Here is a 16,994-nt window from a genome sequence, read left to right as displayed (position 1 = left end):
AGGTAATACTATCTTGGAAGTATGATATTATTTTTTTTCCTTTGGTCAAAAGCATCAATACAAAATCACATGGGCTCTAGCACAAAGCACCACTGAGTTAAGAAAAAGAACTAGAAATACACGGAACTCACTGGTTCTGGGTAAATACATCTGATTCAACACCTGGTCAGTTTTTAAGGTATCTTAACTACCTCTGGAACCCCACTTACCTTAATACAGATAAAAAGAGATAAAGTAGGTCAGCTCTCCATTTTAATGCTAAGCATATTTGTGTTTTTAGAATGGATAATTTTTAATAGTATCAAAGGCACTATCATAGACTAAAGGCTGAATTGTCTTGAGCTACTAGAATGACAGAAAAAAATTTCTAAGTGATATAGGTTTACGTAAAAGATTTAAAAGTCTAACATTAAGATCCACTTTTTCTGAGGAAGTTGGAAATTTGCAAGAATTCATGTTATTTGCATACTGTTATCAGGAGAACTGCAGGAAAAAAGAACAGAAGCCAGTGATGCTTAATTAGAGGCCTCAACAGATTGTTTAAAAATCTTGAACAAGGAAGTACACATACTCATATACTAAATTAATTCACATGCCTTCTATCTGCTATCAAGGGTTTATTTCAAATCTATTGCCATGAACAAGAAAGAACAAACACATCTGTATACATTTGCAAGCCAAAGCTGCATTGAACAAAGCAAGCAAGCAGAAAAGAAGCAGCAACTTCTGGTGTTATTGAAATAGGCACAGCAATCCAAGGACAAAATTGAAGCCAAGTATCCTGGATAACACATTAATTTCATAGAATAATGACCATTTACAAAGGACAATCACTACAAGTTCTTCAAAGTACAGAATACCATGCCATGAACACATAACTGAAAATGGTGGAAAATGCATTACAGTTTTACTACTGTGAGGTAAGCTTTGATTCATACCATATGGCCTTACAAGACAAGCATGTGTGCATGTCTGCATGTGCGTGCACAAACGCTGAGGTCTCTAACCCGCAACTGTATCCATCCCAGTTTTCAAGAAGTAAGAAGACAGGAAGATTCCAGTAAACACTAAATTCATAGTTTTTCAGAGTCATTCAAGAAAGCTAATCGTACTGACTCACTATTTTTGTCTCAGAAACCTGGTAATTAACACAAACTGAGATAAATTAAGGTGTGAAGATAATACCTAGCATCAGTATAATACCTAGTTATGTTTGTATTTTTTCTCCCCTTCACAAGGCTTAAAAAAAACCCTAAAGCCTAACAAACCAAATCATACTACTATCTGAATAATTCATGACAAGGAAACGGATCAATGGACATAACATTAAGTTCTTTTCTTCCCCCCTATTCTGTTTAACATGGTATAAAACATACAATATTTTTATTTCCCTCTCAGGCAAAGAGGTCCAGTGAATGCAATACATGGCGACCTCATAAAATCATGGGTCATCAGTCTGGGTTTAAAATAAAAAAATCTAAACCAAATATTATACTAGAAGCACAGAGAACATTATTTATAAGTTCAAATAGTTATCAGCAAACTTCTCTGAAATCAACATTTATCTGTGTGGCCTCACTCTTTGAATTAAAATAATTGCTTCTTATGCTTCTTATTTCTGCATTGTAACTACAGGCAAGTATACTGACTTTATAACAGCACCTTGGATTTGAGGTGTTTTATCCTCCTGCTGCTTAAGAACATGAAATGAGATTCTGATGTTACTAGCAATATCAAGGTTGTGAGTATGTTTGAAATACAGATTTGTTTACATGACTACTTTAGAAAATGTAGGTTGTCTTCTGGCAGACTGCAGTAAAGTTAAAAATTAAGCTCAATGCAATATGGAAGGGAAGGTAAAGGAAAAAGCAAGAGGAAAAGGAAGACACTTCTTAGTACTTGTAGCTGGAACCCATTCAAACTTCATTTCTTATATAGGAACTTCAACATGGCATCCCATCATATTTATGCTTTTTCTTTTTGCCTTTCTTTTTTCCCCTCTCCTTACTTTCATTACACATATATATTCAGAAACCAAGCTTGCCTTCCATTGTGGGCACAAACGACTATATATCTGCTTAAAAAAAAAAAAAAGTCCTCAAATTTGAACATCAGTGTAGCAGGTGGGGGCTGTCTGGCTTCCCAGGAGGCCGAAAGCAAGCCCAGACTACTGACGCACCACTGCGCTGCCCACTGTCAGGCAGCTTTCTGCCTTTACCCTTTACACTTGTGCAAGAGTGACAAAGAAAAGCATGGAATGGCAAGAAAAGGGTGATCAAATCTAAAAATTATTTCACAAGGGTCCAAGAAGAAACTGCCATGACAGAGTATCTTAGTCATGCTCCCTAATCATTGAAGTAAAAATGGCATGAATTAAGACCTGACTCTTGTGTGGCTTTGGTTTACTTCCCAGCCCTGACCTAGACAGCGTGCCATCTTGGTCACTGCACTTTCTCTTTACTCCTGACCTTATCTTCTGCACAACAGAAGTATATTCCTCATCCTGTGAATGGAGAGTAAGCAACAAGTGTTTCTTCTCCAAGGAAGATACGCCCTTTTATTAATACTAACTTTTAATACACATTCAAGATGCTCTAAGAATAACTTAGAGATGCAACTCAGCAAGAGAAAGCGCTATTCCTTTCGGCAAATGTATGCATCTCCTTCAAAGCCTCTGGGCTGTTAAAAGCTCTTCTGAATTTTAACAAGCTTTGGAGTAATGAAGGCTGCACTTTACTATCTCCACAAAGACACACCAGAAAGTAAGCAATGACCAGCCCTGCAACACGATACTATCAGATACTATTTGTTTATAGCCAGCCCCCAGATGTACCAAAGCTCTTTCATGATGGACTATTTAGAGTACATCCTTACTAGCTGTTAATCTGTATAGCAGTAGACAGACAGAATGGCATAAAGTAACAGTGAAGCAATGAAATTTCTGCCCCATGTCAGCATCATGGTCAGGAAACACTGCTGTGCATTTGCTCTTCCTCCAATTCAATATATACCTTCTTGGAAATCCTAAAATTACCACAGTTTTGTAAGGCATGGGTATGCAGATTAAATAATACCTGGACTGAAGAAATACCTCAGTTTGGCCGTAAGAATTTGAGCTTTAGTATTTTCCACCATGCAATTAGGCTAGGGGCAAGAGAAGATGACAGTTGATCACTCTGAGTGGCTAACTGATGCAAGACTTAATACTCAAATGCATCAGATATTAAAAAGCATCTTTGTTTATGTGCAATCATCCATGGTAAACAAAGATTCTCTACTGCTCTGAAGGAATCTACAGGGCTATCACTTATAAATAAAAGTTTGAACTTGAGAGCTTATATACACTCTTTCTTGATTTTTCTTCAACACAGAAGAATTTAAGAAAGTATGGAGTATTCACTTAAAAGCATGCATTAACTCGCATATGGGACTAACCATTACCTTTCGAGGACACCACCACAAAAACTGCTCTACCCTCTGTTACCTAGCCCCTCACTCCTCAAAACCCAAGGATTTTTCTGTGCAGAAAGTTAACTTGTGACATGACACTGCTTCGATCCCCTTTCTAATAACAACAACTGTTGAGAGGGCTCACTCAGCTCTTTTGGCAGCAGTAGTAAACCATGCTTAAAAAAAAAAAAAAAAGAGAGAATGTTACTGAAAGATTAACTACATACTCACAGGTAAAATTACTAATTAAAACAATATCTCCAGCAAGACTTTGAACATAGACAAAGAGTGCCAGGTAGTTTTCACTGAGGTAAAGCTTCACAGAGCAGATAGGTATTCATATCTGATCTAAAGAAGGAAGTTCTTATCTAATCAAATGTCTGGAAAAACTAATAGTTTTCAACAAGAATTTTAGTACAACAGGTTCTCTTTCTTCAACAACTTATTTTTAAAGTACGTTTACTAGCTTAATATTCCAAAGCCTGCTGCAGTTATAACTCAATAGCTTGCAGCAATAAGTAAACTTGAAATTCATCCCATTAGACGCTTTTGCTCCTACTGCTTCAGGCTGCTTGAAGTAAGTGTATTTTTAATTTTCATGTAGATTGCTAACAACACTATTTGCATTGAGTAAGTTTAATGCCATAGTTCCCTCCAAAAAGTTTTAGCTAGCATATACTGAAGAATGAAATTATTACTATCCTGTAAGAACAAAGGAAATGTTAACTTGTGAAGAAAACAAGCTGCTTCATCTTAAAGTTTAATAGTAGGGAAAAAAGTAACAGTCCCCACACACAGGCACTCTGCAAAACAATGAAAATACAGCTCTCATTTCAAACATCTGTGTTCCTGGCTCCTGTAAATCATACATCATGAACCTAGAGACTGGCTCAAACTTAAGTTATTTGCCAGGACCTCAACTGCAGCAACACATGCTGAAATAAGCTGAGTTGCAAGAATACTCTGGGTACTAGCAGTAAAGCTAAAAGAGCAAGTATATTGCTGTGCTTCACTGTGTCTGTCAACATTATTACCACAAGTAGCTTTTTAAACTACTGTAACATTTGTCCAGGTCAGCATGCTACTCAGCAGGTTTCAGAACTTGCCAAGAGTACAGTTCAGAGGGAAGCGAAGAGAGCAACTGTTGCTCCCATCTTGAGCTGATGCCACCACACATTCTGCAAACACAATGCGGCGCCTGGACAAGTTTATCGCCCTGCTGCCCAGCGGCGTGTTCCTGCCCTCGTCCACCTCACCCCCTGCAGACCATCAGTCCTGTCTCCAGAGCTCCTGAACACATTTATTTCCCTAGCAATGCTTGCCCAACTCAAACAGAAACAAGAAACGGCCATGAACACTCCCTAGCAGACCTTCCTGACAGTCTGCAGCAAAAGCACTCCAAGCCTTTCAAGATATGAGAGGGCCGACATAGGGACAGAAGGAGGAAGGGCAGGATAAGGAATGACTTCTTATCTCTCAGCAGACACCCTAATCTAGGAGACATCAATGCAGAAGTGCAGTAACTAAGGAAAGCAAGGCAATTATCTGGAGGAAAGTGGGAATTGCTCTGGCTGACAGACAGTTCAGAGAAGAGTGACCAGACACTATCAGGCATCATGCGCTAATTAAGCCAGATCGTACATTCACAGCTAGCTGACAAAAGCTACTCTACCAGAATGCTATGCTAAGTGCCCAGTACTGCCCTCCACATTTCTTTGGTGTTTAAACGGGCCAAAGTGCATAATTTCCTCTCAAGCCATTTGGGACATCCAGAGAGCAGAGAAAAGATGACTCGGGTACTAACCCACCCATTACCCTACAACTGGGAGAAATACTCAATGAGCACTACATCTCACAGTTCACTTGAGCTGCAACTGTGGATGAAGCTCTGTTTAAACTACCATGCAGGGTACAAACTGGAGTATCTGAGGCAGGGACGAAAACCTGTCCTGATGGAGACAGAGATGGTTGCAGCTGAAAGCATCTCAAATCATCTGCCAGTACCTAGGTCCAGGTCTGCCAGTATTCACTGCTCTAATGCAGTTTTTTCGTCTACCGTAGGCAAATTAGTTGGCAAGAAATTCTTTATGCTTTTTCTTTGAGCAATGGGGTGATATCACATTTTCAGACAATAGCCATCTCCTTTGAGTAGTAACTTTTAAAACAGTTAACTTGCTAAATGTTGTGCCCCCATCTTATGTTATAATTCTACAAACAATTTAATCCTGCATCAACTGGCACTGCTGCCATGAAGTCCTTGTTTTTCTTTATCAGCTCCTCTCTGCACCAGCAACAGCATTTGTGTAATTCCCGAGGAATCCAACTGGGGAAGTGATCCAAGTGAAGACCGAACTGATGCATACAGGAGTTTTCAGTTAGATGACTTCCTCGATCTGGTTTACCACATTGCTACACAAATGCCAGTAAGAGAAAACAGACAAAGGTGAGAGTAACGATGTGGCTTAATCCAGAATGAATCAACTCTTGGGAATACAAAGCTAATTAAAAACATGGAAAAAACATGTAGACAAGCCCAAACAACTCTGCAAGCCTCCTTACTTGCTTCTAAACCTTTCTGTTTATTTACTCTTGGGAGTGAAACACTCAGGCTCATGAGCATAATGCTACAAAGACAAATGGTTTAGAAATGTTTGAGTCTTGAGAAATGCAAGATAACCCAGCCAGGTAATCAGCAGTTTGTGTTCCTTCACATAGCTTATTACATGGTATATATTCTGTAGGTCTAAGGCTGAGCCAGAGGGCAACACCATGCTGATGAAACTTCCAGTTGCAGCATCTGAGGGAGGATTCATCTGACTAAATAGGAGTACAAAACAGCATTGTCTAGGCTGCCATGCTAGTCAGTGGAGATCTACACAGCACAATTCATTTGACCAAATGTGCTTACTCCAGGTGACAGGAATGACACTCGGCTCCATTAGCTGAAAAAATTAGATCTTCATGTCTGTAAAAGGACTATGGATGACTAGCTAAGATGTAGACACTTGCAGACTTGCAGACACCTGAGTTAGGTGAGACGCCTCCTACCCTGGATGAGAATTGCATATCCCTCGCATGAGAAGTCTTACATTCACATATCAAGTACAGACTGAGAGATGAGATGTTTGGATCTTAACTTTTCACTTCGCACAACTGTTCATGGTATGGTGGAGAGCAAGAGGGCTGGACAAAACTGCCGATACATTAATTTCCTCCCAGCAGCAGTCCAAATACAACATTTACCTTAATTTGTTGTTGCTTTATTATCAAGCAAGTCTCACAACATCGTTTGATAAATACTTGTTGATGTATTAGTATATGCCCTTGCTTATAAAGGATGAAAGACACCCTTTTTTCAGTAATGACAACCACAAGGGTGGGATGAAACAAGAGGAAACTCCCAACACTGCTATCACCTCTGTTAATTACTGCATGAAGAAGAAAGGCCTTTTTGTTTTCTTTAACAAAGGAGGAGTACCTTATTTATCTCAGCATTTACTGACCGTCAAGGTAAGCTCCCCTTTACTGTTAAACATTGCTATTGTATTACTCACACCTACCACACAGTACAGTAGTTCTCAGCACTTTTACAGCTAGAACTTAAGAAAACTGGAAGCATTTTGCACCTTACTGGATTCAGCTCCTTTGTTGTCCCCAAGCCAAAAGGATGCTGCTACTTCCTTCCCCTTGGCTTTCCCCCCCTCCCCAACACTCCATTTCCTCCCTGCTAACTGCAGTTGCTGCCATGTCTCCTCCAAGCCTTGTTCCCACAAGGCGGAGAGGCTGAGGGTGGCTCCTACAAGAGTCACCCCAAGTCCAGCAAGGCTTATGTGGGGTTCCCTCTACTGTTATGTGCTCTTGCCTCCTCATCTGAAAAACAACCATTACAGCAGCATAGCAGAGTTTTCCATGGTGCAGGTCCTTACTCACAGGGACAAGGAGGCTTCACCTCCTGGTGCATGAGGTGTACAGATAATGGATAAAGACAGGACTTCACTCCCTAGTATGCCTCCACAGTATGGCACAGGCAGTGACAACTCATAGAACTGCAAAAGCTAAGAGTAGGAACAATTAAAAGACAGCTTTGGTGTTGGATTTCCAGGAACTTTTGTGCCCTGCCTGCAGAGACTGCTTCTATTCAAAACATACATTATATCCACAACAGTTCTGCTTAAATATACCCAATTCCCCAAGTAGCTAGTGAGGGAGCCAAATTTACAGACTATACTGTACATAAATGAATTTTTCCTTCAGATCATCTCAAAATCTGTTGCTCTTCAAGCTAGCAAAAAAGTGACACAGGTATACCTGAACCAGAACATTGGCATTTTACATGAAATGAAAATGTAGCTCTATGTTGAAATATACTTAAATACCACTTTCAAGGGCTCAGGCTCACCATTATGTCAAATATGATTCTGTCTTAATATTTTAAAGTGAAAGATTCAATACACTTATTAAAAGCAACAAGAAATTACAGTATGTTCACATGCTTATGGCTCTGTATTAACAAATATATACGTATCTTTCCGGTTTCCAATAAAATTAAATATTGTGTTTGTAAAAAGGATGTGTATAATGCTTATCACCCATGCACAACAAGCCAGATATTACATTAACTGAAAACCTAATGTAAACCAACTTAAAAGGAAAATGTTTCTGGAATTTTTGGAGGGAAAAAAAAAAAAAAGAAAGCAGCACTCAGTTCTCTTTGGTATTTCCCAAAACAAAATGTTTTAGTGTATATTATTAGTATGTATTATTATTAAACTCATTTGTTCTAGTAAATACAACCCTTTACACAGGCTTCTTGCCTCCTTTATTTGTGCTCCTTGACAGGTAAATGGTAAAACCACTGAGACCCGTGGGAAAGGCAGAACACTGACAGTGCCATTCTCTCAGAAGTTGCCTTTCTTCATATCTAAAGGGAGAACTGATATATACTGGAGCAAAGGGAAATTAATCCTACAAAAAATGCAGCTTGCATAAGGTAATCCGGGTATAAGGTAACAGAAATACTGAAAGTGCACACTTTGATTTCAAGTTGCAGGTATCTTGGAGAGATTATTTAGTTTGCCTTTGGCTGACTGGAAAAATAGCTATCTCCCTAAATTATAAGATCAAGGTACATGACACAATTGTATTGCTCAAATATACTAGAGTAATTTGAGATATGTGCAAAAGAAGCATCAATCCCAACCATACGGCTATCCAACAGCGAAACTCCAAGCAATGTTGTTAAGAAATGCCATTAAAGCTGAACCACCAAGCTGCCAGGTTCTATGCATACCTATACTGACATGACCCATGCATCGAGTTTCCTTGCCATGCATTTTCCTCTCAGGTTTCTTCATGCACCAAGACTGTGGCTAGTCATTGCCCACAGACGACAAGAGTAAAAAGCTAATTTGAAGTTTGTACTAACAGGAGGTAGAATGACATTTCTGCTCCTCCATACACCAAAACTATTGGAGATGTTAAGTCTTCCAACAAACCTAGAAGCACAATCCTTCTTCCTCTCCAGCACACAAATACATACAGGCTTCTGTTAAATTAACAGGCATATGGTAAAATTGCATTTCATTGCTACCAGAAACCTCTGCTGTAAAGAGGGGACTGCTATTTGAAACCATTCACTTGGCCAGAAGTTGGCACAGAAAGCAGCCATCCCTAAAAATTTCATGAACCAGGTTCTAGTCTCAAGCAGTAAGAGATGTCAGTGTGAGGTTTAAAGAAAAAAAAAAGACAAAAAAGAGGGGAGAGGGAGAAGGTTGTTTTAACTTTTGTGTTAGGTAACACATGGCAATTAACACTGTCTCAAGGCACAAGCAGACAAATGACCACAGGGAAAGCCAGCGTGAGAATTTGCTGTCACTTGACAAGTGCATACACACATTATTTAAGGTAAGTTGAATCACTTACTGCAAGGTATTACAAGCCAAAAGGGTGAACACAAATGTTTAGCAGAAAAAGACTGTAGTTTTAAACCCTCAGCTCACCTAGGTAACTTGTTCATCTGACTGAGAGGAATCAGTTACTAGGCAGTTACTAGGCATTTGCAGGCATTAGTAGTTCAAGGTAAATATGAAAAAAAACCCAAAACAAATCTAGTGCTTACCTGGATCTGATAACTGATAAAATCAACAAATCCTCATTAAGATTTTACAATACCATCTAGTATGAAGTAAATAATTTGCTCCTCCACTAAAATAAAACAACGTCTTTTATACTGCTTTAGAGCAGTTTAGCTTCTACTCTTATGAGTCCATTTGTGGTCTCAATGAAACAAATGTTTGCATTTGAAGGTCATTAGTAATTTGCAGCTGAGAAGAGATAATACGGCAGTGCAAGATGAAAGGGCATTATTTCTGCATCATCTAAATTTTATCATCATGGCTAAAACTGCAAGCTTGGGACAACTGGCTTAAAAAAAAAGCCAAGAACTTCAGAGTCTCCTCACAGCTGTTACTGTGCTGTCCAGAAAAGAAGCCTTTACAAAACTTCCAGCTGAAATGGCTGTGAAATTAGCTTCCAAAATGTCAAGTAATGTAATGGCTGTCTGCAGGCAGGCAGGCAATTCCAAACAGCAGCACTCAAGCATCAACTCTCCTGTCCTCCACACACACAGAGGGAGAAGATACCGCAGATTCTGACTATGCAACAACAGCTGAACTTTTATTCACCATCATACTACGCAAAAAAGTATCTGTCTGATCTCATTCTGGTATTATGAAGGTGGGACATCCTGAGCATATTCATCTACTAGTAAACTAGGCCTTGAACTGGGTGCTATTTATTACTCAAATGTTATTTTATTATTCATAACTTCTTCATTTTGAAGAACTAATGAAATACGAAGACCAATGAAGACATGAATTAAAACCAATACCCACTGCAGCAGACAAAAGTCATACTGGACTTCTGCACTACACCACAATATTCTAGGATTTCTCTTAAAAGAGCCTTCCTAGAATCTATGAATGAATCATCCTTGTCTACTGCGAAGCAAAGTTTACAGGCAACAAAGAAATTTAACCCCTTCTCAGATTACACTGATTTTGCTTACTTTCTCCCTGGGTTAGTGTTACCTCTTCATAGAACTCTTAAATCCCTATTTGCAAAGGCTCCCTAAGTTTAAAAGGGATCTGTTCATATGAAGAAAATTCAATGTGTATTTTGTCTGTACACAGACAAATCACCAATTCCCAACAGGAACGCAGCTTAAGGTTTGGTTTGGGTTTTTTGTTTTAATCAAAATTTCTACACATTCATTTCAGTATTCAAACCAATTTAAGTTTGGGAATACCTGATAGAACAATTAAAAAACAAACACCCCCCACCCACACACCCACGATTTAAGTCCTCACCTGAAACACTTGTCAGGTTTTAAGTATTTGAGAGAAGTTAAAGAGGTAAAGCCTTAGCAACCCTGAAGTGTACCTTCATGGGTACACTGCTGTGGCTCTAAGCATCAACAGGGACAAAAATTAACAACTCATCTGTGCGGATTTCACCATATTAAAGAAAATAAGTTACTGAAACTTAGAGAGTACCTCTGTGACCTTCAGAGGCCAAAACAGATCTGCATAATGAATCAAATAAGGTAACAGCATGCTAAAGTCATCCAATTTTCTAAATAGGGTGCTAAATGCAGAGCTTAATTACCAACACTTTCCGTATTCACAAATTATGTAATCAGTCTGGCCAAGCAGAATTTGAAGTTGGAACTGTCTGAACATATGGCTGACAGCAGCGAAAGAGAGAAATGCTTGATGCAAAGCATCACTCCTCATCCTTTCCTTAACCAGAACACTGACTACAAATCCCACCTTCAAATAGCTCCAAATCCAAGACCTATTTATTTGGTCTGTTAACACAGGCATGGAACATCTTAACCGAGTCTCATCTAATCTGTCCCAACACGAGAGGGGCTTTCCACCCTAATCTCTTGTAACCTGTCCAATAATAAATATTGCAGCTGAAGCAATTATGCCCTGATGGCATCCTCTGTCTTCCTCACCTCCACCTTTATTCCAGTCCCTTGGTTTTTCATTAGTCTCTTCCCAGCCACAAGGGGAAAGTCAGTCATCTGCAAACATCCCTGAACTTTGGCAATGGCCCTTCACCTGTAGCTACAACTGTCACCACGGTGCTAAAAGGGCAGAAGGGAAAAACAGTTGGTTTAGGTTTTACAACCATTTAGCACTTACTGTGCTCAGTATACAAACAAGGAATGTGCCTGGTACTAAAACCCTTTTCCCCAGAAGATGTTCACACCTGATGATTAGGAACTTACTCAAGCCTACAAGCTGGCATTGCATAAACTTTCAAAAAAGAGTCATGCTAAGTAGCCGGTAACTAGTGAGCAGAATACACTTCAATATGAGATTAGCTCTACATATCCACTTACCAATGTGCATGTCCAAAGAGTAAAAATTAGGGTCGTAATTAGACTTTGGAAAATGATGCTGTCTATGAACACTCAGATGTTCTTACACAGAAGATAAAATTAGACCATTCTATTTAGATAGAAGTGTTCTCTATTCACTGACATAGCTGCTATTACTTAAATAATCAGCTATCAGGCTTGATGTGGATGTAGCAGCTATAGAGACAAATCTTTCCACATACCATGAATTGAGCTTGACAATAGAAGATGAGATCGACAGGGCAGTTGAAAGGGCAAAATTTTGCCAATACCTCACCACCTTGCTCACATATATGAAAGAGCCTTTCCATATGATACAGAAATTACAATACATTTTGATATTAGCTTGGTATCTGAAGTGCTAGCTTCAAGGGATGAACACAGTTGTTTTTCTGGCCGCTTATCAATAAACTCAGTATAGTCCCGAGTTTACCAGCCTTTGAGTTATAGTTTAGTACTTCTTATTCCAGAACTGCTATTGTTTTGTCCTTATAAAAAGGCAGAATCTGGCGTTACATTTGATGTCAGATTGCCTAGCATGGTAGATTTTGCTACAAGATACCAATACCTTTTGAATACTCTGTACGAGAGCACAGGCCCACCTAGATCTTACTTAGTGTACTGCAAATACAACCACGAAAGAAGAGACTTCAAAAAGGTTACTTTTAACGATTTCCTTCCTGTAGCAAGCATCGCTTACTGATTCTTACTGACATGCGAGACAGGAAAGCTTAGAGGAAACAGGACATAGCGTACTCTTCACGTGGTGTTGGGTTGATGGTTGGGCTTGATGATCTTAAAGGTCTTTTCCAACCTTAATGATTCTGCGTGTACTTCCACCCCACTGCAACAGGAAGGCTGCTGCCAACCCATTGCCACGAAGGCTAAGCCAGCGTACTATCTCTCATTGCAGATGACACATTTTGGCACTTGACAACACATGCCACAAGGCTAACACTGACCATGGGGGAGGACGCATTTCTTCCTAGCACGTTTCGTACCCTTAGGTAGACAAGTTTTCTGCTTCCTAACATAGCTGTGGTTCTGACAGGCGCGATGCTGCCACAGGATCCCTGTCGGAGCCCGGCGGGAGGCGGCTGACGGAGGGGGTGCCCTCCTGCCACCAAACGCAAGGCCGAGGGCAAGCGGGGCACGGGGAGTGTCTCCGCCCGCCGAGTTTCCACGCAGGGTGAGGGCTGGAGGGCAGGTGCACCTCGCCACCGAGGGGATGCCTCACCACGGCACCTGTGAGAATCAGGGCAGAGCAGCCCACGGCAGGACGCTGGTCCGGCCCAGGAGCCGCTCCAGGTGCCGCAGGAGCCGCTGCGGCCTCCCGGGGGACTCGGGCACTGCCCCGCTGCGGCTTCTGCCCCCGCCCGGGCGAGGGCAGAGGACGACCCTGCCCGGCCGGGGAAGCGTCTCACCCCGGCTGACAAGGGGCGCAGCGGCCTCCCGGCGCCGTGACAGGCCCCCGCCCGGCCGGCGGGCGGGCAGCCCACCGCGCCGAACAAAAGGCCCGGCCGAGGCCCGGAAACGTCCCGCAGCGGCGGGCCGAGCGGCGCCGCCAGCTTGGGGGGCGAGCCCGCAGCCCGGCGGTCCCGCACGGCCGGGGGCAGGGCCTGCGGCCGCCGGTGTCCCTCAGCCCGCCTCTCACCGCCGCGTCGGGCCCCGCAGCGGGCACGGCGGGAAGTGGGGGGGAACCGGGGGAGGAGGACGCAATGCAACAGCTCTGGCGACGCCGAGGGAGTGAGGGGGCAGCACAATGAGACCAGCGGCAGCCCCTGCCCCCTCCGCTAACAAAAGCGCCTCCGCCGCGGGGCTGCCTCCGCCACCCCGGGCGTGGGGGGTTCTGTAGCGGGCGGCGCCCCCGCTGCGCCCCGCAGCCGGCGGGGGGTGGGAGCCGGGAGAGGTCTCGCAACGCCCCCCCCCCCCCCCCCCGCCCAAACCCCCGGCCCGGCCCCCCCAAGTTTGCCGCCTCCCGCACAATGCAGGCCCCCGCCGCCCCGGGAGCACCGCACAAAGCGGGCCGGTCCCGCCGCCCTTCCCGCACCGACCTTGAGCCGCCTCGGGCGCCCCTAAGGTTTTGGTCACCGCCTTCCACACGTTGCAGCTCAGCAGGCAGAGGAGAAGCGCCGCCGACCTGCTCATTTCCACCCGCCGCCGCCAGCCGCCACCAGGGAGGGAATCGCCGCCGGAGCCGCTGCCCGGAGGAGGAGGAGAAAGAGCCGCATCAGGGGCTGGCCCGCTCCGCGCCTCCCTCCATGTTGCCGTACGCTGCCCCTCCTGCTTTCTCCGCCTGCTGCATTGTCGTCCCGCCGCTGCGCCCCAGCCTCCGCGTCCCGCGCTGTCCCCCCGGGCGGGCGGGGGGAAGGAGAGGCGGGAGTGCTCCGCGGCCGCGGCTGCCTATCTGGTTTTTTTCTTTTTTTTTTTCCCCCCGTTTATTTTTTTCCGCCGGTCTCCCGGCAGGGGCAGCCAGGCTCCGCCGCCCGCTCATTAACCCTTGGCGGCACCCACTGCCCCGCGCGGCGGGCCCGGCGGAACAGCGCCCCCTGCCGGCCGCTCCCCGCCCTGCCCTCCCGGCCCGCCGCAGGGAGAGGGGCCGCGGCTCCCCGGCGAGCAGCGGGGCCAGCAGCGCGGAGTGCCGGGCGGCCTCGCCGGGGCCCGCCGGCCCACGAGACAGGCTGCCGCCCGGGGGCAGGCGCGTGGCCTCGGCGGGCAGCCTGCCCCTCCTCTCCCCCCCAGGTGCTGCCGCGCTTACCTGCCGCGCGGGGCCGGGTCTCGCCCGACCGCGCCCACCGCCCTCTCTATCTCTCCCCCTCCAACGGCTGCAAAATGGCCTCCTTGGTGGTACCGTCCCCCGCCGCGGTGGCTCGTTCGCCTTCAGCCGCAGCCCAGCGGGAGGGACGAGGGGGAAGACGGACGTGGTGGCTTATAATGGCACAGCTGAGACGTGTCGAGTCACAGGGTCCCCCGCGGCCCAGCCGCCGCTGCCGCGCGTGGTCCCCCGGCCTGGTCCCCTGCTGCTGATGTTGTATTTAAAGCGGTTTAAAAAAAAATGACAACCAAAAACCAACAGAAAATGCATCCGTCTACTGTTTTTTATACAAACTCTTTTAAAAAACGCTATCGCGAACTGCACGAGAAAGGCAAACTTCGGGGTTGAACTGCTGGCATCGAAGGCTGAGCTCAGCCGCGGCTCTGCCACGGGCCTGCAGAATCCCCCCGGGGCCCTGGCAGCGCGGTGGGCTCCCACCGCTGCACCGTCCAGGGCATGACAGAAGCAGCACTGTGGAAACTGTAGCAAGGGCAGGGACAGTCTCCCCGGGGACTTTCTCACTGCTGTGTTTTGCACCATCCGTAAGAGCATCTCTTGGTCTACCTCCCTCCAGGCCAGCAGAGACAGAATACAATGCAACAGCACTCGCTCCTCCCTCCCCAGGCTCTGCTGGGCGTTATGCTTCCTCGGGGAGGGAGAGCAGGCGCTCCTCATGTTTCCTCCAGTGCAGAGATTGCTGTTACAGACAGCTATTATGGCACGTCTTTACACAGCTGTGCAAAGCAAAGCCTCTGCCCCACCGGCTCATGGATTTCCCACGATCTGCTCCCAAACACTGCTAATGCTTCAGTCTGCCTGTGAGACTGAAGTTTGTATACCTACAAGTTTAATCTCTCACAGGGGTGTCTTAAAGCTTCAGGTTTTATTTGTAACGTCTTTTTTTAAATAAAATTTGCCATAAAAATGCAATGTGTTATACATTTATTTCTAGAAACAAGTATGGTTGTTTATTTTGTCACTTCAGTATTTGACCAGAGTAGCTATACTACAAGCTACAGGTTGTTTCTTTTCTGAATTTTACGAAATTCTTCTGCCTCAGAAGTGTTAAAACTGATTTTGCAGTTCCTTTTTAGAGACACTCCAATTCATTACAATGTATTTTACTCTGTTTTTACCATTAAGTTGTTCAAATACATTTTCTGAGAGTTGCCAAATACGGTGTAGGCACTGTAACTTTATCTTTTTATCCTGAGAATTTGGAGGATTTATTTGTAAAGTAGGTACAAAAAAGCTATTCAGTTCACAGAAAGATCATGTGATCTTTCTTCTGATTATCATAAAACAAAGATTTCAATATTGTAAACTCATGTCATGTCTAAACGATTATCATGTACCAAGCATGGTCTGAAGAGCCCAGTGGATTTATGACAAAACTGATCAAGGTTTAGGGGCTGTTAGTGACTGTGAGGCAACTCCTTCCTAAAGAAAGAAGGTTGGCCATGTGGCAAATAGTCACACATTATATAGCATCTTTTTTGAGATCCCATTTCCCTTTCTCTGGATGTCTGTGGATTTAAATTAGCATAAATAAGAGGAGCTCATAGCTAGAAACTTCTATAAAACCTGTTTCTGTCCATAAGGAAAGCTAGAGCAATTTGTTACAAAGAGGACTATGCATTTTTCTGAATATAGTTGTATTATTTTCACAGAAAACAGATACCATGGTCCTTGCAACACCAGTGGATAACATATAATGATTGGGGCTGGAGAAGAAATGAGATACTGCACTGAGAAATAGGATATTGCACTGAATTTTGTCCAGAATTTACATTTAAGAAAGCAGAAAGCTGTTTACATAGGCCCTTCCCTTAATGATCTTTTACAAAACCAGAAAATTTTGCTTTATCACTAGTAAACAAATGGTCTGTTTCAAGACTCAGTTTTGGCTGCATTTGCTCACTTGACCCATTCTGCAATGGATTTACATTCAAGCAAAAGATGTTTCCTAATCCGTACTACAAGCTACAGGCATATGAAAGGTTAACTTTTCATCATTGCCTTCTTCCTTCAAAGAAGAAAGAATACTACTTGGAGCCACTCACTGTTGCACTTTCCCCTCTCCTTTGGCTGTGCATTGGCAACTACCACAACTCATTGGAATTACAGACTGCTTTGGCCTTCCTATGTTGTTTTGCTACCTAACTTCAGTAAGTTACCTTAAAGGTATGAAATTCAACTTTGTTAGGTTGGTGGTCTCATAGCTTTTGGGTTTTATTTAGCCTGGGAAATACAGCTCACCTATATGGATTCCATGACTAAGAGATGTCATCATATGACATA

The 16,994-nt window shown here is 43.8% G+C and overlaps 1 protein-coding gene across 1 annotated transcript in view; it reads right to left on the bottom strand.

Annotated features, from left to right (window-relative positions):
* Window positions 1–14,026, bottom strand: part of FAM171A1 (family with sequence similarity 171 member A1) — an 87,946-nt gene extending 73,920 nt beyond the window's left edge. Inside the window, exon 1 of the mRNA XM_059818488.1 lies at window positions 13,933–14,026. Coding sequence (XP_059674471.1) covers window positions 13,933–14,026 — 94 coding nt within the window. The remainder of the gene's footprint in view (window positions 1–13,932) is intronic.
* Window positions 14,027–16,994: the final 2,968 nt, after the last annotated feature.

Source organism: Gavia stellata, chromosome 6, assembly GCF_030936135.1.
Source record: "Gavia stellata isolate bGavSte3 chromosome 6, bGavSte3.hap2, whole genome shotgun sequence".
In the NCBI taxonomy this organism is placed as follows: Eukaryota; Metazoa; Chordata; class Aves; order Gaviiformes; family Gaviidae; genus Gavia; species Gavia stellata.
Note: the sequence above shows the minus strand (reverse complement) of the source record. Positions and strands in the feature narration are given on the sequence as shown.